Here is a 24,491-nt window from a genome sequence, read left to right on the forward strand (position 1 = left end):
TGGGTGACAAGACTGACCTTGTACCAGAAGCTCGGAAGTAAATCGGTCGGAACCAGCAGCATTGGACGAAACGCACGTGTAGTTGGCTATGTCTTCCGCAGTAACTCTGGATATTGTAAGCGTGGATATGGTGTCTGTAATCATCGCCGTTGAAGTTCGTCCACGATTCCGTATTTCTTGATTGCCCTTGTACCATGTGAAGACTAGTGGGAGAGCACCTTTCAGTGCGATGCAAGATACCACAATTTTCTCGTTCAGTGGGTGATCCTTTGGAAACAGAAAGGGTAACAGTTTCGGGGGATCTGGAACAGTGGTTTGAATTTTCTAAGAGCCAGGTAGTATGCGATGTACTGAATGGTTAGATGAGCGATAACACATTACCTGCAGCATCACCTGTAACGCTACTCCAGATAAGGACTGTCAAGAAGAGGCCGTCTGTTGGCGCCATCTTTGTTGCGGTAAAGCGCTCGCAGATACGGTCTACTTAATACCATTCACACAGACGGGCAAGTAGCGCCACATGTCGGAATGCCCAAGCATCAAACGCGAAGTGGTTTGCAAAGACATCGCTATGTGTCCTAAATTCTGCGGCACCAAGTTCACTGTCGGGCCTAACTTGATTAAGTTTGTGATACCATAAAGGTCCGCCAAACAGCGCACAGAGGCCGCAAAGATTTCAATAATGCCATTGCATTACCATTTGGACAAAAAAAAAACAGTAGCCTCAAGATCATGACTTCGAAAAGCGTTCTTATGGTACGCTTGCCTTAATTCCGAAAGAAGCCTGCTGGTGGAGCATATCCGAGCCAAGGCTCCTGAAGGTTCTCTCTTTCCACCAAAGGTGATGCTCTCTTTGCTGATATCACTGAGCACATCTCTTTTATTAGCGTCTTCTCATAGCAACATGACCACAACAACAGAGTACGTAACTAACCTGATACCAGAAAGGGCGCAGTAACGCTGTCTGTTCCGGCGCTGTTTGAGACGGTACATGTGTAATTGCCAAGGTCTTCAGCACCTACTCCTGTGATGGTCAGCATGGAAATGGTACCTGAGAGCATTTGGGCCGCCGCCCGGCTATTTTGCACTAAGGAATGGCCGTCTTTGAACCAGTGGAACCGCAAAGGTTCACTACCTTCCACGGCAACGCATGAAACTACTACTTTCCTTTTCAGCCCATCTTGCGTGGGGAAAGCGAATGGCTGGAGCTTCGGAACATCTGGAAAAGTAAGCACTCTGTCAAATATCTGGGATATAATAAGGGTTTTTTTTTCATATTTATCCGCAAGCAAACGAATAAACAAACAGAAAAACATACGTCGATAAAATTTAAAGCAATTCGGATGTTTCCGAAAACCGCTTCGGGGGATTTCAGTAACCGAGAACTCATTGACGGGGTTAGTTTCCCCTGGTGTTAAAATTGACTTGCATCGCGGGTTGGCAGCGCTAAGGAATGGTGGCCCTATTGACACAAATTCATATTGTCCTTCAGTAAACAATGCACGAAGCATTCCGGCGTAATACGAGTGAAGTCTACCTTTGCCTAGAGGCACGTCAGCATTGGAGTCTCTGGATTGGGTACCTTATTTAGTGACATGAGGGAATTTTCAGATTATTCCGGCCACTTCCCATGTCTACTTGCAAAACGTCCAGCGCCTAGGTTTTCCTTTCACGTTTGTCTCAGAATTATGCTTCACATCTTCCTCAAAGTAGACAATTGGGAGTAGAGATGAAACAATTTTTCTACATGAGAGGACAGCTTGTTGTTGCATCGCAGGCGGTAGGTGGGAACCAAGCGAAAGCTAACTGGCGGCAAGGAATATCCGGATTAATGTTCATGTTGCCAGGTGACCGTGATATAGATGTCGTTCTTTGCAAGCTGTGCTACATGACAGTGAGCGCATTTGCAAGTCAGCTACCCATTCTTTTTGTGTCGATTCACATCCTTCATCTCCCCCCCCCCCCTAATTCCGTATGTTAACACGATCGTAAAATAGTAAACGACAAGAAACTCAGAGACCACGGAACCCTAGCTACAATGAACGCATCGTAGTTCGGCTGGTTATTAGCATGCATTTAGATGCTACATTCTAAATAATAGTTGGGGGGAAAAGTTGCTAATTATCGTTCAAAGTGGCCACCATGGGGCCCAATGTAGTTTGTGTGAAAAACTGGTAATGAGCATTTTGTTGCTTACCAACCACAGCAAGGGTCGACGTCAGCATCGAATACATGAGCCACACAGGAGTCAGTGTTGGAGGACCAAACGCGGGACGCCTCTTCAATTGCATTTTAGCCCTTACTGAATCGCCGTGCGACAACGATCCATAGCCGTCACTTCTGAATGCTGTGGACTGCTAGCGCCACGTAGCTACACTGAAATGAAATAGAGGCAAATTCTGCGTACATCTAGTGGCAAGAAACGGAACTGATGGGGGACTTTGAGCTTAATAATATTTGTCAAGGTACAACGTACAAGATTTGCGTGATCAAATGCCCAACTGTGGTCAGCTATGTGCGACAATACATCAACCAGGCGGTTGAAGTGCATTGATCACCATTTCAGATAAAGATTCATGCAAAAGTCACAAAGATCAGTCGAGAGTTCACGCTGAACACATCATGTTCATGCAACCAACCTTCTCTTTTGTAACAATTCCAAGAAGGAAGAACTCGACCAACAGACTCAGCTCCAATGTCGCTCTTTCGCTGAAAGCTTTGTTGGCTGATGTTGCTATACAGGCCTTGACGTGCACCCACTAGGACTGTTGCCATGACGAAGCACCTGAAGCGGACTTTAGTAGGAGCCCTCCTGTGCTCGTTCTGGCGCACTGCAATGATTACTTCTTAAATGAGATGTTCAGCGTCCTCTGCCATCTCGCATTCGGTGCAGTTGGCCGAGGGTTTACAAGTGCCAGAGCGCCGAGTGCGTTTCCGAGTGCAGCATTCCAGGAGAATGTCGCAGTAGGGAACACTAGGGCACAGCCTATTGCCTACCGACGCAAGTTGCCGAGGCATTCCTGGTGGCATTCGATGCAGACGCTCAGGGTCAACTGCACAAGAGAGGTATGTGAAATGCTTCTTTGCCAGCTCTAGCGTAGACTTTTCACGAGGGCACCAATGGTTCTCTCTGCGTCACCTTTAGTAGTGTATGTCCGGACCCCGATCTTCGTGTCAGCTTGACCACGATAGTGGTCAGGGACCCACTGAAGCTGGATGTCATGTGCCAGTGCGATTGGCAAAGTGTGCACACGTAAGATACCATGACGTGTTCCTGTAATCTGATCCTATGACTTTTGGAGCCGCTGTAGATCGACCATAGACCGTGAGGTGAGCAAGATGCAACGTAGTGGAACTCGGACGCGGTTGCTGATGTGATAGGCGTGCACTCTCTATCCAAAGACAGCTTAGGAATATGAAACGGTTGCGCAGGCAGATTTCGTGGATTTCCCGTCCTCAGATTAGTGTCTGGTGCAAGCATTACATACTGGGCACCTTAACGACCTCAGACAAAGAGAGGCGTGAACACCATCATCATGTATACCAGCCCTTGGAGGCAGTTCCGGAAGCCGTCTGGGACACTTGGGGTTTAAGGCTGGTCCAAGGCGTTCTCAGCAGGTCGTAACAAGGGTGCTCACTGGAAAACAGAAGGAAAATGGGTTAAGCTCCATCTCGTTCTTAAAATCCAATGTAAATGTCACCGTTCTAAAATTTAAAAATCACAGGTTTTTGGCACCATGCTCTATAGAACCGCATCGCTCCTGAAACGTTCTTCTCACGCAGAAGGCATAATTTCAGCTAGGTTTAAGAAACATCTTTCCGGAACAGCACCGCAAGCGGTACTCCCCCGACGACTGCTTACGCGGATTTGAAGGGACACCAGAAGACCCAGAAAAGGTACCTCAGTTACCTATACACCCATAAAGTAAATGCTTGGACGTCACCTAGGCGTCATGCTAGGCATTCAGTTAGGTTTGGCTTGGCAACAGGTATTCGAGACGTTCCATCATTTTTTCCGCTTCCTCATCATTTTCGTCGTGTCATTTCGTCGTTATAGTCGTGTTTTACATATGCAAGCTTGCTTACGCAAAAGTTAGTGTGGGGGACTGACCAGTGACTACAAGCGCTGAGGTGAAGCTGTCGCTCCCCGCCTCGTTTCTGACCACACAAGTGTAGTTTCCAATGTCTTGGGCATTCATATACGGTATCGTTAATGTCGCGAAGTTTCCATCGAACGTTGCCACGGTGATCCTTGGGCCGGATTCCAGGAGGTGACCATCTCTGTACCAAGAAAAGAGGAACGGTTCCGTGCCTTCCGTGGCGATGCATGGGACCATTATTTTTTTCCCTAGAGGGTGGTCTTTTGGAAACATAAAAGGCTGTATCTTCGGAAGCTCTGTAAAATCCGGATACGCGAATTTGTAAAACGAATGGCTGTAACGAAATGTTAACTTACCATCAGCAGCAGTTAGGATGAGAAAAATCCAGGTTGTCGCGAACTGTGCAAACCTCATAACTCTTGTACGATACGATATGTGAAGACGCTTTCTGGACAGTAAGCGTCGAATGCGGTACTCCTTAGTGAAGCCGAAACTTTGGAATCGAAAACAGACATCTAGCGCCACACAGTGGCAGTCTGTAGCGACAGCACAAGTCCATGTTGTGGCGGCAGAAGAAAGCAGTTCAAACCGCACGAAATAGCGTCGTTGCCTTGGAAATGAAACACGACACTGTCAAGATGTGATCGTTTGTCATTCAATGAACCGAATTCAGTCATACAAAAGGAATAACCACCAGCGTCAGTGGCTCAGTTTGTGGCGCGTTCGCCAACTGACCCCATAGGCTGTGGGCTCGAACCCGGCAGAGAACTCCAGCAACTTGGTAGCAGGGTACAAGCTGCTTTGACACGCAGACTTCCGCAAGGGACGTTAAACACTATACGTGCTGTGCTCGCTAAAGACCCCCCCCCCCCCAGGTGCGCAAAATTAGTCCACAGACGAATTACAGCCGCGTCACTCATGGCCGTAGTTGTCCTGCGACCCAAAGCCACGAATTATTATAACTAAAAGCAATAACCGGTATCCAACCTGTAACTAAGAGGTGAGAAGTAAAGCGGTCACTTCCGGCACCGTTGGAGACGACACACGTGTAGTTGCCGTTGTCTTCTGCAGTCACTTTAAGGATAGTCAAGGTTGACAAATTATCCGTTAGTGTTTTTGGGATTGCTCTGTTGCCCGCCATCAGAGGACGCCCATCTTTGTACCAGGAGAACGTCAGGGGCCTGGCTCCTTTCATCGCAAAACAAGACACGACAAGAGACTCCATTTGAGGATGATCTTTCGGGAAGGAAAATGGCTGCAGTTTAGGCTCTTCTGCAATGTCAAAAGAATGCGTCGTCATTCCTTTCGGGATCGGGACTGGACTAAAGGAACCATACCTGATGCTTTAACTAGGTCTGGAGAAATAATCAAAGTCGAAGTTGCCACCGTTAAGTATATCACGCACCTATAAATTCGAGAGCTGGTATTAACACCACTACTGGCTGCCATCGTGTAAGCACAATGCACGGGCGCTCTAAGCGTTTGCGGACAAGTAACGCCACCTCTGAGGTTGCACTCAAACGAACCGTCTTCGAACGCCATTCTCGACACGAATACTGGAGGGAATTTCATTTAGGAGTACCTCTTTCAGCATTTATCCCTCCATATTGTCACAGTGAGTACACGTTTCTGTCACTGTGCACTAACGCTATCATACTGCAACATACCAAATTTAAGACGAAACACCGTTGGCCCATCTCAGTGAATAGGACCCGTTGTCGTTATAAATTTCCAGAAGAGATCGCGACCCCAGAAGTTAGAAAGGGTGAACTGTCGGTCACTATGAAGAAAATCGCTCAGCAATCCTTCTACCTGAAAGCTCGACAATCATATGTCATATCTCCACCATTTGGTAGGACACATTCGGTTTCAAACTACGTGTTTTGTGTCGTTGTGACTGAACAGTGTGCTTATAAATGATCCTACAAGAGGTCCATTTAGAGATAGCATTCATATGTCTGCAATGTGGCATAACAGTTCTCTGACCTGCTACTACAAAGGACACAGGTATAGTTTCCTTGATCTCGTGCAGTTGCTTCGAAGATTGTCGATGTAGCCACATTTTCTGAAAGTCTTCTCATATGAGTTTTAGCGTTTGAGCAAATAGCATTGCCATCCTTAAACCAGGACAATTGCAAGGGCTCGTCGCAAGCGATGGCGGTGCAGTGTACCACGACCTTCGTCTTCAATGAACAATCCTACGGAAATCCAAAGGACTGTAACTTTGGAGCAACCATAAACAAAATGTTGTAGCCTTATTTTGTGATCACAGAGTCTGATACATAAGTACAAAAAGCAACAATAACGCTGACAATGAAGAACTTTCTTCTGGATCTCAAAATCAATGGGAAAATGTCAATGACAGCGCAGAACATGACTTACGAGCGATACACAGACAAAGACATTGCTCCAATGAGCAATTGCTTTTGACCCAGCGATTCCCTTGGGGCAAAGCCAGCGGAACACGACGGAGGAAGAGAGGCATGCGCGCAATAAGTGAGGTTATGGTTCACCATAGTCAGGTCGGTGACGTTCAATCTCTTTGTTCGTTTCATCATTTTTTTTCTCGTGAACGCAGACTGCCGCGTGTCTCTTGAACGCTGGAAACGCCGGCTGTGCGTACTTCAAATTGTGTGGCGCGATTCAGAAACAGTTTGCTGAACACCACGTTGCCAAAGCAAACCCGAGCCAGCACGCGGCTGACGCGCTGTGCACACAGCGCACGTCGCACATTGAAGAAACGTTAGCATTCCATTCGACGAAGGGAACCCATGCTACCATAGCAGTGGCCAGCGTCTATGAATTTCCATTGGTTTTGCACGCAACATGACGTGTAACGTCACATGTCACTTTTCACACATTTCTCTGCAGTGGGGAAATGCGGTGCGCGTCCTTTTAGGGCTCTTTTCTACCTAAAAATACGCGTTCTGGCGATGCGTAAACGTGACAACGTCCTTCTGTTTGTCTGGGTATATTGCTGCTTTGGTTGTGTCATGTTGATTTACCAACTACCCCGCCTTCACACTCTTATGAAGTCGTCAGCAGCCGCATGGATGGAAAACAGGGCGCCGACAACACCGTCAAGCGGGTTTCATCGCGGCACGATGGGCATCGAGAGTGGTGAAACGAATTCCATGTAGATGGACTCGCGTCATTATCCAGCGGAATTCGGGCACTGCGGAGATGGATAGAATGCAGACTTGAAGTTGGACCACCAAGGCTTGAAGCAGTAGGGTCCAGCGGTTGAAAGGATGCCTGGAAAATATCTGAAGGCCAAAAGATCTGAAGCGTGCGATGTTAAAGATGTCCGGTGGTAGCAGCCTTGTCCAGTCCAAGATTCTTCACGTCTGCCGCCGAATATCTTCGCGAGGATCTATCATGTTCTCTGCCGTCTTTATGCACGTATCGATGCCGCTGACCCACGTACCCGCACTATCTCTTGACACTCACTCATGACAGACGAAACCATACCAATTTACTTTTACGAAAAACCTACCAAGGCCCAATGATGCGGGCTCGACGATCCCGCTTACATCCAGTGCATTATCACTGGCCTCAAAGATGAAAACTAATTTACTAATGCCCAGGAGCTCCTTCGTTGTCTGAAACTATTGGGCGAAGTAGTGGACGTCGTCAAGCGTTCGCGCACCGTGGACGACGACACTCATCGTCAAGTAAGAGTGCGAAACAGGCGCCGGTCAAACAGGGCCATCTAAAGGAAAAGGAAAGCCAAAGTTCAACGAATAGGAGAACACTTCTGCTTCAGTTGCTCCGAATATGGATAGCCGCGCACTTCCCAGGCCGCAAAGGAAATCCCTCTGCGAAAAGTGCAAACGAACACTGCGTGAGACAAAAGACTGTCGTCAAGACAAAGGCAAGGGTTCGACAACGGACAAGTCTGCGGCTGTGTTCGCACAAAACGTGGTCACGGAAGGAGGGTCAGCGAACGCCAAGTATTTTATGACAGCTGTAGAAGGTGTAGAACAAGTTGGTTAAAACCTGATATGATTGAACGCACAGAAGACACACATGTCCTGTGAATGCCGTCCGTGTCCGTCTGTATCTTCTGTGCGTTCTATCATGTCAAGTATTTCATGACAGTTCGCAAGAACGGTACCTCGGTCGAGGCACTTGTTGACATAACCATCAGTCAGTGCGTCACGCTTCGTAAGGAGAACGCAGACGAGCTCAGAGTCGGTTCACTGCAGCGATCTGCCAAGTCCATTTGCGATCTACGGCTACAGCTCTGGTAAAATAATCCCTATAGGCAAAGCGCGACTCAAACTGAAGGCAGATACGGCCACAGCAACGGTAGACGTGGACGTCGTCCCGGACAAAGCCAAGTAGTCCCATTGCTAATCGGGCAACCCTTTAGAGACTAACCACACGTCACCGTCATGCGCAGGAGATGCGACAGGAAACATGCTGCGGACCTTGGAAGGACATGCGCACCTGGAGGAAGGTGACACACTACAGGGTATTAAAATACCAGGGTAAAATACAGGGTATTAAAATACGCTGTGGCGGACTTGTAATGCCAACACAACGTTTTTTTGGAAACCGTCCAGTAGGTTACCCTAACGCGTGGTTCTGATGCTTGGATCTTCGAGGCAGGAGAACCTCTTATCGCTTAACACATCGTGAGTGAACGAACACAACCCGACAGTATTCAGTGACAATGATTCCGACGGGTCCATCCACTCGCAAGGCAGCGAGACATATGCCCTTGGAAGTTCAAAAGCATTTTCGCCATAGTGTGATTTAAGCGCGATGTATACCAACTGCTTGTTCTGACGCGGAACAATTACACACATACCTTCGCATCAGAGGGGGAAGCGAATATCCATTCATACCACTAAGACGAAAGTTGTAGCTTATCAACATTTATAACTCGTTAAGACAATCATATTTCGTATGGCAAAATGCGTTACGTATACCTGTAAGAAGGAGCTGTGCCGTGTAGCTGTCCGTGCCGAAGGCGTTTTTGACAACGCACGTGTAATTGCCGATGTCCTGGGCACTGAGGCGTGGAATAGTAAGTACCGCGACGGTTCCTGTGACGACGTTCACAGAAGCCTTGTTGTCCAAAACATGACCGTTCTTGAACCACGAGAATGTGAGGGGTTCGTCGCCCTGCACAGACGAGCAGGATACTGCAATCTTCGTATTCGGCACAGGGTTCGGAGGAAAACTGAAGAACTGAAGCTTTGGTGGCTCTGAAATAATGCTGTCATGGATTTCCAGTTGCACGTGTGTCGATTGAAGAACCTACCGCCAGCCTTGGTGAAAGGGAGCAATCCTAATATGATAATCATTCCAACTCGCGTATTTGTGGAAACGCACATAGTTGATGTCTGACCTTGGATGGTCTTCTGGAGTGCACTACAGAAGACTTGCAACGCACCACTCAGAAACACAGCCCAAATGATGATTGTCCTATATGCTCCCTAGGAGACAGCGTGTTAGACCACAGACTAGTAGCGCCACATAGGAACAGGTTGAAGAAATACTGCAGTTCACTTCAGGTTGCCAGAGCGTAGAGAGACGAAGTCCGTAAAAAACGATACGAAAGGAAACATCTACTTGAAGAGTGCTTTCTGTGCAGAAATGACGAGCTCAAAAGCTCCGCATTACAAGCAGCGAAATTCCAAGGTCAGACAAACCAGGTTGGCCGACTGTTCTGGTTCAATAATTTGTGAAAACCTCTAGCGCCGCCTTACTGTCCGTGAACGCAGTCCACGCTCCAGGCGCTGGCCCTGCGCTGTGGTTCAACGCGGTCAGTACGGTGAAGAGCTCCGATTCAGTAGATGACGTTTTGTAGTGAAGTTTCTGCGCCACTAGGTTTTCATGTGGGATGTAGATGGCTGCTGTTGATCCGCTTCGAGACACTGATCCATATGTGTACAATGGAAATCGTTGATGGTAAGATGAGCTGAGGTGCTCCAGCATAAGTTGATGAGCAATAGCGAGAGGTATAGATTGCAATAGAGAGCAATAGGTTGTTGCTGTTGTTCTTTTGAAGACCAGGAATGTGGTCCCCTACAGGAGGCCTGCGAAGAATCCACATAGGCGGGGCATAGGAACGCACTGATGCTGTGGTCGGGAGGCACACTTTCACGCGGTCAACAGCGCTGCCAAAGCCAGAGTCCAGACAGTCGATATCGATGAACCGAAGGTAATGGTAAGGGTTCTGCGTGAGGTACCGCGCATAAATCCGGAGTGTTTCCACATTCCGTAGGACGCCTGCTGATGGCGTTCCTCTGCGCGCCTCTGCCTGGACAGGGTAGGACCCTGTCGTTCTAGGAACTCCCAAACCGACGCGGAGGCTTAGGGCCTGAATATAGAGAAGCTCGCGCTCTCCGGATACGCTGGGGACGTGTAGAATAGGTAGGGTACAACGCAATGTGCCCAGAATCAACGCTGTGCGCACGTGACGTAGGTCAACGCATGAAGACCCCACGACGATCAAGCAATGCAACGTAGAGCACTAACAAAATCGCTTGTCTTGGTGACTATATAGACTGTCTTCACGTGCCGGGGCCACGTCATGCCTCTATGTAATGTCACGCCTGGGTACTTGCAATGAGACCAAAGCGGTGCCCCACTAACGAACAGGGGATACTTTTGGAACGATCGTCGGGTGAATGCCATGGCAACAGGGGTTGTGAATCCAATCCCGAATATTACACGAAATCATGGTTGAAATGTAGGTTTACGGGTGCCTAACATCTCAGTCGAAACCCTTCACTCAGCTCTCCCGTGTCACGGAGCTATGGCACTTTGAATAGGAGGAGGAGCTTTCACTCTTCGCTTGCCTCCTATTCGCCCAATCTCGGTATGACGTAGTACCGAGCACGCAACGGAAGTGCGTAGCTTCCCGTCCTCATGTCGACACTGTTAACAGGGACGCGGCGAACGCTGGGATGCGGCGCGGCGATGTACTCAGAATGGAAGCGGATATGAGAAGAAGCGCTATGACGTAGAGTAATAGAGCAGCCGGTCAAGGCGTCATTCCCCGCCTATTTCATGGAGCTGCACGGCACCGCTTGTCGCCACGGTCCGCGGGATAATAAATAATAGGATGTAGGAGGTGGGGCTTCCTACATCTCTACCGGTTCGCTGGATTTCTACCCATCTACATCGTTTTGCCAGTACCTCGTCATTTCACCACACTTGCACAATAGTCGCGCTTTACAGATGCATGCTTACTTAGACCAAAGTTAGTAGGGGACTGACCAGTGACTACAAGCGCTGAGGTGAAGCTGTCGCTCCCCGCCTTGTTTCTGACCACACAAGTGTAGTTTCCAATGTCTTGGGCATTCACGTACGGTATCGTTAATGTCGCGAAGTTTCCGTCGAACGTTGCAACGGTGATCCTGGGGCCAGATTGCAGGAGGTGACCGTCTCTGTACCAAGAAAAAAGGAACGGTTCCGTGCCTTCCGTGGCGATGCATGGGACCATTATTTTTTTCCCTAGAGGGTGGTCTTTTGGAAACATAAAAGGCTGTATCTTCGGAAGCTCTGTAAAATCCGGATAAGCGAATGTGCAAAACGAATAACCCGTAACGAAACGTTAACTTACCATCAGCAGCAGTTAGCATAAATAAGAAAAAAATCCATGTTACCGCGAACAGTGCAAACCTCATAACTCTTGTACGATATGATATGTGAAGAAACCCTTCGGACAGTAAGCGTGGAATGCGGTACTCCTTAGTGCATCCGAAATTCTGGCATCGAAAACGGACATCTTGCGCCACATAGTGGCGGTCCGTAGCGACAGTACAATCTTTGTTGTGGCGCCGGAAGAAAGCAGTTCAAACCGCAAAAGGTAGAGGTCGGTGCCTTGGTAATGAAACAGGACATTGTCGTGATGTGATCGTTTTGTCATTCCATGAACTCGAGGGAAATGTCGTCGGATACCCAAGAATTCCTTCTTCCTTTGTGTTCCACATTTGGGACTCAATTCAGCCGAGCAAAAGCAATAACCACCGGCGTCAGCGGCTCAGTTGGTAACGTGTTCGTCTACTGATCCCAAGGTTGCGGCTTCCAAACCGGCCGAGAAAGCCAGCAACTTGGGGACAGGGTACAAGTTAGTTTGACACGCCGTCTTCCGCAAGGGACGTTAAATACAGCGTACGACGTGTTGAGATTTCAGCGCACGTTATAGAACGCCGTGGGCAAAATTAATCCACAGATCGACTACTTCGGCTTCGCTCAAGGTCATATGACTGCGGCGTCGCCCATGGTCTCGCCTCGCAAAGCTACAAATTTTCAAATTATTGTTAAAAGCAATAACCAGTATCCAACCTGTAACTAGCAGGTGAGCCGTAAAGCGGTCACTTCCGGCACTGTTGGAGACGACACACGTGTAGTTGCCGTTGTCTTCTGCAGTCACTTTGAGGATAGTCAAGGTTGACAAATTATCCGTTAGTGTTTTGGGGATTGCTCTGTGGCCAGCCATCACAGGTCGACCATCTTTATACCACGAGAACGTCAGGGGCTTGGCTCCTTTCATGGCTATACATGACACGACAAGAGTCTCCATTTGAGGATGATCTTTCGGGAAGAAAAATGGCTGCAGTTTAGGCTCTTCTGCAATGTCAAAAGAATACATCGTCATTTTTCGGGATCGGGACTGGACTAAAGGAACCATACCTGATGCTTTAACTCGGCCTGGAGAAGTGACCAAAGTCGAAGTTGCCAGCGTTAAGTATATGACACACTTATAAACTCGAGAGCTGGTACTAACGCCACTACTGGCTGCCATCGTGTAAACACAATGCACGGGCGCTCTAAGCGTTTGCGGACAAGTAACGCCACCTCTGAGGTTGCACTCAAACGAACCGTATTCGAACGCCATTCTCGACACGAATACTGGAGGGAATTTCATTTGGGAGTACCTCTTTCAGCATTTCTCCCTGCATATTTTCACAGTGAGCACGCGTTCCTGTCACTGTGCAGGAACGCTATCACAGTACAGCATCTCAAAATTAAGGTAAAACACCTTGGGGCAATATGAAGACATACAGAGATACTGGCGACGGCAACTGGCCTCTGTCCCGTCTGACTGAGTAGGGCCCGTTGTCGTTAGAAATTTCCAGAAGAGATCGAAGCCCCAGAAATTTGCAAAGGGTGAACGATCGGTCACTATGAAGGAAATAGCGCAGCAATCCTGCTATCTCAAAGCTCGGCAATCTCCGAGTCACATCTCCATCATTTACGAGGACACATTTAGTTTCAAACCACGTGTTTCGTGTCATCGTGATTGAACAGCATGCTTATAAATGATTCCACAAGAGATTCATTTCCAAATAACATTCTTAAATCTGCAATGACATAACAGTTCTGTGGCCTGCATTACAAGCCATCATTATCACTTATTTGTTCTTGTTCTTGCTATTAAAAAGGGCGCCTACACACTGTCCGTGCGTGCACGCAGGTATAGTTTCCTAGATCTCGTGCAGTTGTCACTAGTACAACGTAGGTTCTGATTAGTTGGACAGCAAAGTATGCTCAAGTAACGCGAACGATGGACGGAGCGCGTGCGTTCTGCACGCATCCCGTCCATCGTTCGAGTTACGTTTGGCTAACACCTGCCATTGACCAAACCCAGGCGCTGGCCAACAACGTACAAGTGGTTAGCATCCACATGGATGGAGAACAGGAAGCGGACAACACCGTCAAGCGGGTTTCATGGCGGGACGATGGGCATCGGACACGAGAACTATGTTAGTGCTGGTCCCGCTGGCTTATGCAAGCCGCGGTGCAAGCGGCGGTTATACAGGCCATGGACGGGGTTCGACAGGCTGTGGAAGAATCGCCACCGCGACGATACTTTTGCCAGCGCTGAGTCATCACCAGTCGGGTCCTGGCTTCGGCGAGCGCAAACCTTGTACCGATATATGGCCCTGCCACGGACGCTCAGCCGACGGTGGAAGCGTGAATCAACAAGGTAGACGGACTCGTTGGCGGCTTACGGCTGGAACGACAAACACGCTTCTTGCTTTTCGCCTTCCAAGTTAGAGGGAGTCGCGAGAAGCTGGTATGATGGACTCACAACGATGCAGTATAGATGGGTAGAGTGGAAGAGCAAACTCCTTTCAACCAAGCGGAAGTTTTCAACAGCTACTACGGGAAATGGAGGCCCGAAAAAAGAAAACGGAACGAAACCACAGAGATTTACTTTTGCGAAGAACTCTCCAAGGCCCGAAGATGCGGAACGGACGAATGCCCTTGCATCGAGTACATTATCACTGACCTCAAAGACGAAAACGCAGTTTAATCAGTAAGTGTGCGTGACTTTACTAATGCACAGGAGCTCCTTCGTTGTCTTGAACTATTGAAGGAACTAGTGCACATCAACAGTAGAAAAATGGCGATCGTCGAAAAAGCCGGCGGGATTTGAACCACGTATCTCTCGATTACCAGCTGAGCGCCTTTACAAATTCGACCACGCTGGCATCCGGTTTCCGACGACTTGCCTGGCGGCCTTAATTGGCTGGACATGCATTTACTCTCACATTCTCTCCTACAGTTCTCCTTTCATAGAGGTATTCATAGGACACATCAAGTCCTAGTTTCTAATGTTTGTAGCATATCGTCAGCAGCGACAATGAGGAAGATAGCGCTGAGCGCGCGACCTTGAGCAACTTAAGCGATCGTGTCCAATAAACCAGTTGTTGTTGTCACTCGGGCCGTTCACTTCATCCCTCTCGGGCTCCTACATATTTGGTGACCCGGAACACCCGCCGATGTTCGGCACGAGCCCGCCTTCTGATCAGCCTTCCGCTACCCTTCCACCTCCTGGTATGGCCAGCTCTTCCTCTGTACCACCCGTGGCACACGTCGCCGTGCGGCTTCCCCCTTTCTGGACCTTCAACCCGAAGATCTGGTTTTTGCAAGCCGAAGCACAATTTCAGCTGGCAGGTATTACAACTCAGGCGACGCAGTACCGACACATTGTCGCTGTTCTGCCTCCAGACATCGCCTTGGAGGTAGGCGACGTTCTATCCAGCCCACAGGCTGACAGCCCCTACGACCAGCTCAAAGACGCTATTCTCCAACGTACGACGGCGTCTGAGTGCAAGCGGCTGCAACAACTGCTCACAGCCGAGGAGTTAGGCGATCGGCGGCCTTCCCAGCTACTGAGGGCCATGAAAGCTCTGATTGGTGACCGTGCAGCAACGTTCGACGATTCGCTGCTACGCGAACTCTTCATGCAACGCTTGCCGCCGCAAGTTCAAATGATTTTGACCACAGCTTCAAGCCTTTCCCTTTCCGAGCTCGCACAGCACGCTGACAAAATCATGGAGGTCACGGGCCCTTCCGTCGCAGCTGTTTCTGCCCTTTCTCAGCAGGCTCCCTCCGCGCCTCTCCCTTCATTTTCGAGTCAGCAGCAAATCGAGGAGCTTCGCGCCGAAGTACGAAACCTCTCCAGTATGGTTTCTGCCCTGTCTCGCCGCGCTCCCAGACGAAGACGCCAACGGCCACGTTCCTCTAGCCGCTCACGTCGCCGCAGTGCCTCACCAGTTCGCGACGATTCCAACAGCTCTGGATTCTGCTGGTATCATGAGACCTTTGGCGATGCGGCTCGCAAGTGCCGGAAGCCTTGCGCATGGCCGGAAAACGCGGCCGGGCAACGCTGATGGCGACCTCCGTTGCTCCACAGTTTACAGAAAGTCGCCTCTTCTACGTCCAAGACCGGCAATCCAGGATACGTTTCCTCGTCGATACGGGAGCTGACGTCAGCGTTTTGCCAGCCTCCCCTGCTGACCGTTTTCGGAAACCCCTGTTTCACCTGCTGGCAGTCAATCACACTGGCATACCTGTCTACCAACAGAAGTCCCTTTCGCTAAATCTGGGCCTCCGGCGATCCTTTCGCTGGGTTTTCCTTGTGGCAGCAGTTAAGGACGCCATTCTTGGGGCAGACTTCCTGCATCACTTTCGACTGACTGTGGACGTTTCTCGCCGCCTCCTCCGCGACTCTACCACGTCTCTCGCCGTTGCAGCGATACCTGCTTCTCCTCGTTTGCCGCTGTTTGGCTCGGCTTTAGCCCACCTAACGTCTCCCTTCACCGAGCTGCTTGACCAATTCCCCTCCCTCACGCGCTCTCCGGACTGGACGCGACCCGTGCAGCACGACGTGGTCCACTATATTCAAACCACGGGACCGCCTGTTTCAGCGAAGACACGGCCGTTGCCTCCGGAGAAGCTGTGCATCGCCAAGCAGGAATTCGAGCATATGCTCTCAATCGGCATCGCTCGCCCTTCTTCGAGTAGTTGGTCTTCAGCGCTCCACATGGTCCCCAAGAAGACAGGCGACTGGAGACCATGTGGCGACTACCGCGCACTCAACCTAGCTACTGTGCCAGACCGATATCCTCTGCCCAGACTCCACGACTTTGCCGCAAATCTGCACGGGAAGAAGTTCTTTTCCAAGATAGATCTAATGAAGGCATATCATCAAATTCCCGTTGCATCAGAAGACATCCCTAAGACGGCTATCACCACCCCATTTGGTCTTTTTGAATTTCATCGTATGCCATTTGGATTGCGGAACGCTGCTCAAACGTTTCAAAGATTTATAGACAGCGTCCTTCGCGGCCTTCATTTTACCTTTGCGTACATCGACGACATCTTGGTTGCCAGCTCGTCTCTGGAAGAGCATCTCGCGCACTTGCGTCTCGTTTTCACCCGTCTGGCAGACCACGGTATTGTCATGAACATACAGAAATGCGAGTTCGGGCAATCGTCGCTGGAATTCCTCGGCCACATGGTCTCGAGTGACGGCATCGCGCCTCTTCCCGCCAAGGTCGAAGCGATCGTGAAATACCCGGAGCCCCAATCTTTCCGCCAGACGTTTCCTCGGGCTCATCAATTTTTATAGACGTTTTATTCCGCACTGCGCCCACACACTACGCCCGCTGGAAGAACTCCTATGCGGCGCCCACCACGGTGCGCGTACTCTGACGTGGACCGAACCAGCCCGCCAGGCTTTCCAGGGTATCAAGGCCAGTCTTTCTCACGCGACACTCCTTCACCACCCTCAGCACGAAGCCCCAACAGTCCTAATGGTCGACGCCTCAGGAGTTGCAGACGGCGCTGTTCTCCAGCAGAAAATCGATGACGTCTGGTGCCCCATAGCGTTTTTCTCGAAGGCCCTCAAACCGGCAGAGGTCAAGTACAGCACCTTCGGAAGAGAGCTCCTGGCACAAAACGTGGTCACGGCAGAAGGGCCAGCGAATGCTAATATTTCATGACAGCTCGCCCGGACGTTAAAGGAGTCGAAGTACTTGTTGACATGGGTAGTCTAGTCAGTGCGTCACAGTTCGTAAGGCTAACGCAGACGAGCTTAGAGTCGGTTCAGTACAGCGATCCATCAAGTCCATTGAGGTCCACAGCTACTGCTCTCGCAAAACGGCCCCTATGAAAAAGCGCAACCCAAACTGATGGCCGATGAGGTCACAGCAACCGCGGACGCCTTCGCTGTCGCGGACAAAGCCCAATTAGATGATCGGGCGACCCTTTACAGAAAAACCACACGTCACCGTCATACGCAGGGTATGCGACATGTAACATGCTGCGGATCTTGGAAGAACATGCGCACCTGGACCACCGTGACCTGGACGAAGATGACACCATACAGGGTATTGAATTGCCACTACGCAGTAAACCTCGATCGTGTCTTCAGAATCATACCAAAGTTCTGTTACTGAAATCTTGTCTCATTTACATTCCTGCAAAATATTTTCTCTCTCCGTAACGCGAAACTTTGAGAAAATTAATTTTTGTTTTTGGAATCCGTGACGTCAGGTTATGCTCCGATGGAGCGCACCGCTCTCACCTGGCAACATGGTTGCCCTTCGCGTCTTCTGAGCGTGCTTCCCAGCCACTCCAATCCATCAATCGTCGCCGAGTTGGCCATCTTGCGCCGCGGAGACGTGAGATGGGATCGCACGGAAGGGAGACACCCCCGTCGTTGTTAGGAGACAAGAGTTATCTCCAGAACGTAACATCGCTGCAATTTATGAGCGACACATTATGTCACCTGCTCCTGCCGTGATCGAAACTTGTGGAGGCTCAGCAGAACTTCAAAAATTGATAGAAATGCGCGATGTTCGCAAACATGATTTATATTTTGCGTGTAGAATCTTTGAGGCACCTTCTTGTCATGGACTAAAAAAAATCATGGTCGATCCATTGGTGGGTCCGACGGAAATGCGTTAGCACTAAACTTGAAAACCCTTTGGGAACTGATGATGATGATGATGATAATTGAAAGACCCCTTCACAAACGCAACACAACACTTCACAACGCTAACGCAAGAGAACATGCTCAGCCACTCGGGCTTCCTCCGCCGTCTCGCATGTAGCTTTTTTTCCCTCGCCGCACTTCCGCATAACTCCCATAACCCATGGCGCGCCCACGCAGACACATTTGAACCTGCGGACCGCCACAGCTGCACTGCTGGGCTGGCTGGTTGCCCGCGCTCCGCGCCGCGTCGCGCTCTCCACGCGCCGCCTCCTCTTTTCCTTCTCTCTCCACTCACCGCGCATGCGCGCCGCGCAAGGGCTACAGACAGACCACGCCGCGATTCTTGCTTGCCGAGGACTCTAATAAAATAAATGTCGATATTCGAGTCCGTAGTGGCACTTTAAAATACCCGACTGAGTAGAATATAAGGTATTAAAATACGTTGTGGCGGGCTTGTAATATCAGCACAGCGTAGTTTCCAACCGTCCAGGAGGCATCCTTTACCTGCCACAGGCCGACCCACGCAGATCGTGCAAATCCGAAAAGAAAGATAATATGTATGGGGGGGGGGGGGGGGCAGCCTGACGATTGGAAAACTTCTTGCAGTTACCAGCGCCTATCTAAGCAGCATAGTTGAATACTCTTGAAACTATGAGCTTTTCAGCTGCTTGAAATCTCGTGAGGAGGCCTCACCAGTCATACACCCCATATGTAAACACATTATTAAACGTTCAAAAATTCTGTATTTTCATATCTCATCTCTCCGTGTGCACAACGATGAGTGCGTGGGCGTACCCAGGTTTAGCGGGGGGGGGGGGGGGGGTTGTACCAAACCACCCCTACCCTGGAGGTCTGGCTACGCCACTGCCAGGAGGCTACTCTATAACCCGTTGCCCTGGTGCCGATTATTGGTGGAGAACAGCAGATACTTCCTATCGGTTAATACATCACGAATGAACGAACACATCCCGATAGTATTCAGCATTTAGCGGCAATTATTCCTACACGTTCATCCACTCGCAAGACAACGAGACTTAATCATGGACAATAGGAGTCAGTCCACGAAGCCGTTACAACTGAAAGTAGTTGGAAGTTCAAAAGCATTTTCGTCATTGTGTGATTCAAGCCCGAGGTATCACGTCAGGCCCTGCCTTTTGTACCTGAACCTCATTTCAGTATGAAATGAAATGAAATAAAATTGAAATGAAATGTATACCAACTGCTTGTTCTGACGCGGAACCCATTACAGACATATATTCCCATCAGAGGGGGAAGCGAATACCCATTCATACCACCAAGACGAAAGTTGTAGTTTAGTGTTGTATCAGCATTTATAACTCGTTAAGACACTCATATTTCGCATGGTAAACTGCCATAGATATACCTGTAAGCAGAAGCTGTGCCGTGTAGCTGTCCGTGCCGAAGGCGTTTTTGACAACGCACGTGTAATTGCCGATGTCCTTGGCACTGACGCGTGGAATAGAAAGCACCGCGATGGTGCCTGTGACGATGTTCACGGAAGTCTTGTGGTCCAGAACATGACCGTTTTTGAACCATGAGAACGAGAGCGGTTCGTCCCCCTGCACAGAGGAGCAGGATACTGCAATCTTCGTGTTCAGCACAGGGCTCGGAGGGAAACTGAAGGACTGGAGCTTTGGTGGCTCTGAAAATAGTGTTGCCATGGATTTCCCATTGCATGTGTGTCGATTGGGGGACCTACCGCCAGTCTTGGACAGAGGGATGAAGCTTAACATGATAATCATTCCAACTCGAGTATGTGTGGAAACGGACATAGTTGATGTCAAATATGGGTCTTCTGGAGTGCACTATTCAAGTGTTGCAACGCATCACTCAGAAACGAAGACCAAATGATTGTTGTCAAACTCAGTAGACGCCCTGTTAGACCACGGACAAGTAGCGCCACATAGGAACAAGTTGGAGAAATACGGACAGTTCAGTTCAGGTTGCCAGAGCGTAGCCCGACCAAGTCGGTAAAGAAGGCAAAGAAAAGAGATACTTGAAGAGTGTTTTCTGTGCAGAAACGACCACCTCAAAAGCTCTCACTACAAGCAGCCAAACTCCAAGGTCATACAAACCCACGTCCCGCTCTAAACAAACCAAGTTTTCTCTGCGTTCAGTTTTTACCACGCAGAAGCCGCGTTTTGTGTCTGTCCCTAGCACACCCTCAAGCTCAGGGAAATGATACGGTCCACATTATGATAGGTGCTCTTCGTCAGAAAATTTGTCTGTTTTTACGCCTCCTAGTGGTGATATTGGACTCTGTCTATATTCCGTGAAAACAAGCTCTAAGCACTGGCTTCCATACCAGCATAACGAGCTCGATGAACGTTATTACCATAACATTGTGCATAACCAAAGCGTTAACAATAGGGATTGCAAAGGTGGCTTGCCTCAAGTATTCCGACAGACAGGCAGAGCAAGATATCCTTCGACAAATGGAACATTCCCGGCTGCAAACTTTCGTTCATCCACCAGAACGACCACCCATTACAATTCTACAATCGGAGATTCGGCTAGACAGACATTTGAAAATAACTTGCGGTGCCTTAAATATTAAAGTTATAAGATTGTCAAAAAAGGTGTGACGTCAAGATGAGGAGACTTTATGTGGTAGTAGAGACTGACCTGTGAGGAGCAACGCTGCTGTGTAACGATCTGTTCCGTACGAATTCTTCACCACACAGGTGTAATTGCCAATGTCTTGAGCGCCTACATTGAGAATAGTCAGCATGGCTACGCTTCCAGTGACGATGTTGACCACACTTCTGTGTCCTGAGCCCAGTGGACGTCCATCTTTGAACCAGGAGAATGAAAGCGGGTCATCTCCCTTTACTGAAGCGCAAGACACAATTATCTTCGTATTCAGAGCTGGGTTCAGAGGAAACGCAAAGGACTGGAGCTTTGGTGCCTCTGAAATCAGGAAATACGGCCATAAGGATTTTGCTCTCGAACAAGGACCGACTCTACTTACGCCCGGCGCCAGTAATGTGCCCTAAGCCTATTAGCAGGAGCAAAGTTTCAACGTTTCCCATAGTTAGTCAGGCTGGCTCACCATTGGCAGCGATGACCGTGGAATCAAAAATGCACAGACACGTCAAAGGGGCTTAATATGAGACAGCTCAAACAACTATCCCGACCGCGGCCATTTGAAAATGTTGTGTGTTCAGGACCCCGTCGAAAGCCGGAAGATCACAGACAAGCAGCGCCACATAGGAACACATAGAACAACTACTTGCTGTATGTTTTGCCAGTACAATGTTTGAACGACAGGTAATATGCGGCGGAGTTACAGACGTTGCACAGGTCAAGTTGCGTACCATCCGTAACTAGAACTTGGGACTAATGCAAAGTAGTCTTGTCTAGTTGGTTCATGACTCAACTAGAAAGGAATAAGCGAAAATGTCCCTCGTAAATAAACTTCAGTTGTTTGAAGGCGCTATCTCCTCTATTTTATCGTTTTTGTCCCGTCTATCCGTGCGCCATCCGTTCCAGTTGGTACTAATGCATTGATCTGCGCGAAGGCAGATTTCGAATTTTTCCTTCTGTACTTTTGTGAACGGTCCAGAAAAGAAAATCGCAGGAATTTTGTCGTAGCCCTTAGATAAACTGGCATGTCAAGTGGTCCGTTTGCACACTGTTCAGTTCAATGAAACAATGAAGGACTAGACCTGAGGGGATGACTTGGCAACCGAATCGATTTCTACCTTGTGTTATTTCTACAATCATCGACGTGGTCAACACACAATTCCGAAATATCTCAATTGAAGACGGAGCAGGGATCACAACGACCTGCGAAATTTGGGACTCTGACCGGCCCGCCTAGAGGGCAGTCTTTTGTGAGCAACACTGGGAGGCTCTACGTCGCAGTGCATTCTTTCGCTTGTCGTTTTTATGCTACTTTACCTAAGCTGGATTGGGTAGTCTGTGCTACCACGGAGAGGTTGACGTGAATACACGTCTTTCTTTGGCCAGTGAAACAACAAATATCCTTTACATATTAACAGTTACGAGGGTGGTTCTATAAGTTTCCGGCCCGAGGTAGAAAATGCGCGCGAATTTGAAAATGCGATTAAGGACGCGTGGCGCCATCTGTTGGAGGGCCGGAGCACCACCCTCAACCCTCTCCATGCTTTTGTCGGTTGGAGAGCGGTATTTCAAACAGCCAGGGTGCACTCTTCAGTTAAAATAGAAAAAATCGAGTACGGCGCTGTGATAAAATTCTTGACAAAAGAGGGACTGGACTTTCGCCTAAAGAAATTAAAGCGCGACTGGACAACGTGTACAGGGGAGCCTCTCCGCCGTACACAACGGTAAAAGACTGGGCTAAGCAGTTTCGACTGGGGCGAAAGTTCATTGAAGATGATCCCCGCGATGGTCGTCCAGTGGAAGTGGTGACACAAGAAAATTTGTCTCTTGTCGAGGAGGAAGTGTTGAGCGACAGGCGTCTGAAGGTGAAGGAAATCTCAGAAAGGCTGGAGCTTTCCAAAATAACCGTTTTTCGCATCATCGGCGAGGGCCTTCACATGAAAAAGGTCAGTGCGAGATGGGTGCCACGACTTCTCTCGTCAGTTCAAAAGCAACAGCGCGTTGTCTGTGCCAAAGAGTTTTTGGAGCTCTCTCAAGAGAACGAAGAAGAAATGTTGAAGTCAATTGTCACAGGGGATGAGACTATGGTGCTCTATTATGATCCCCTTTCGAAAAATGAGTCGATGGAATGGCGCAAACCAGGAGAAGCACCCCCAAGAAACGCCAAGGTCCCACAATCCACAAAGACGATAATGGCAACAATATTTTGGGATTGTCACGGGATCCTCCTCATCAGCTTCAAGGAGAGGAACACCACAGTGAATGCGACTTATTATGCTTCACTCCTGCACCGACTGCGAGACGCCATCAAGGAAAAGAGGCGCGGCAGGTTGAGTTTAGGTGTCCGGTTGCTCCAGGACAATGCCCCTGTCCACACGGCTTCTGTTGCCAAGGCTGCACTGAAGGAGCGCGGCTTCGAAGAAATCCACCAACCACCCTACAGTCCAGACTTGGCACCGAGTGACTACTCCCTGTTCTCAAACTTGAAGAGGGATTTCAGAGGACGGAGATTTCAAAACGATAGTGAGGTGCAAGAGGCAGTTTTCCAGCATTTTGCGGACAAAACTTCGGACTATCAGGGGTATAAGAATGCCGGTTGAAAGGTGTCAAAAGTGCATCGAAGTTAAGGGTGACTATGTCGAAAAGTGATACACTTGTTTCGTCTCTATGACTATTAAAAGTTGGTCGGGCCGGAAACTTATGGAACCACCCTCGTGTGTACATAAGAGAGACTTAGACTACGCAATACTTAACTGCTAAAATACACGTTACAGAGGAGGCTTACAGAAGTGAAACTAATCAAGTACACGAAGCGTAACAGGACCACCGCCTTCGTCCCCGTCGATTCCGAAACTTGTGGCATTCTATTCCCCGTTGATCGTTGACCACAGTACCGACCTAATGCGAATCAATGCTGTAGTTTTCGAGCAATCCGACGAAATACACTGCAAATGCAGACGCCGGATGTTGAGAGTTTGGATGAACTCGCTCTCTGAAAAAACGAGAAACGTCATTCTGTAAGAGGTGAATGACGACAAGACTTTTGAAACATGCAAGCTGTCTGTGCGGCGGTCATCCGGAAGGCGCGGACATGTCCGGGTTGGAAAGCGAAAACGATTTTGTGTTAGCTGAGGATGATGCCTATGCTACGAATCCATTGGGGCGACACGCGGACGACGATAGACTCCTGGTAATCCAAAATGACCCACAGGATGACGAGTTTAAGTTAATTTTATGCTCGCATTAAACTTACTTAAACTTGGGTCATCCTCAAGACCTGAACTGCTGGCAAATGATCTTCCGCTTGCCGAGTGCTCTTACAGAATACGCTGCAGTTGAGTTTCTGAAGGCATGGTTGTTGTTAATGCTAACTGTTCACATTTACGACGTGCTCAACAGTAAATACCTCATAAAACACAAATTCTTGCGTGAAACATATTCTTAGGCAAACAATAAGTCATTTGACGGAAGGAAATATGGCCAGCATATCGCGTCTGCAGACCACGAAATGCAGAGTAAATCAGAATCGC

General features: G+C 49.0%; 1 protein-coding gene across 8 annotated transcripts in view; it reads right to left on the reverse strand.

The window, feature by feature from the left end:
• LOC135398750 (cell adhesion molecule DSCAM-like) overlaps positions 1 to 21,531 on the reverse strand; it is a 41,845-nt gene extending 20,314 nt beyond the window's left edge. Inside the window, exons 1-2 of one of the 8 annotated variants that reach the window (XM_064630176.1) lie at positions 21,347 to 21,531; positions 21,001 to 21,285 (exon numbers count right to left, since the gene is read on the reverse strand). In XM_064630176.1, the coding sequence (XP_064486246.1) occupies positions 21,001 to 21,285; positions 21,347 to 21,407 (346 nt within the window). In that variant the 5' untranslated portion in view covers positions 21,408 to 21,531. Of the gene's footprint in view, positions 1 to 17; positions 303 to 381; positions 464 to 934; positions 1,220 to 2,197; positions 2,352 to 4,111; positions 4,373 to 5,087; positions 5,373 to 5,437; positions 5,565 to 11,336; positions 11,622 to 11,682; positions 11,784 to 12,407; positions 12,693 to 12,755; positions 12,883 to 19,738; positions 20,018 to 20,074; positions 20,249 to 21,000; positions 21,286 to 21,346 lie in introns of those variants that run through there. The other 7 variants (XM_064630172.1, XM_064630170.1, XM_064630174.1 and 4 more) reach the window with 7 other exon arrangements.
• Between the last annotated feature and the right edge of the window lie 2,960 nt (positions 21,532 to 24,491).

Source organism: Ornithodoros turicata, chromosome 6, assembly GCF_037126465.1.
Source record: "Ornithodoros turicata isolate Travis chromosome 6, ASM3712646v1, whole genome shotgun sequence".
Classification (NCBI taxonomy): Eukaryota; Metazoa; Arthropoda; class Arachnida; order Ixodida; family Argasidae; genus Ornithodoros; species Ornithodoros turicata.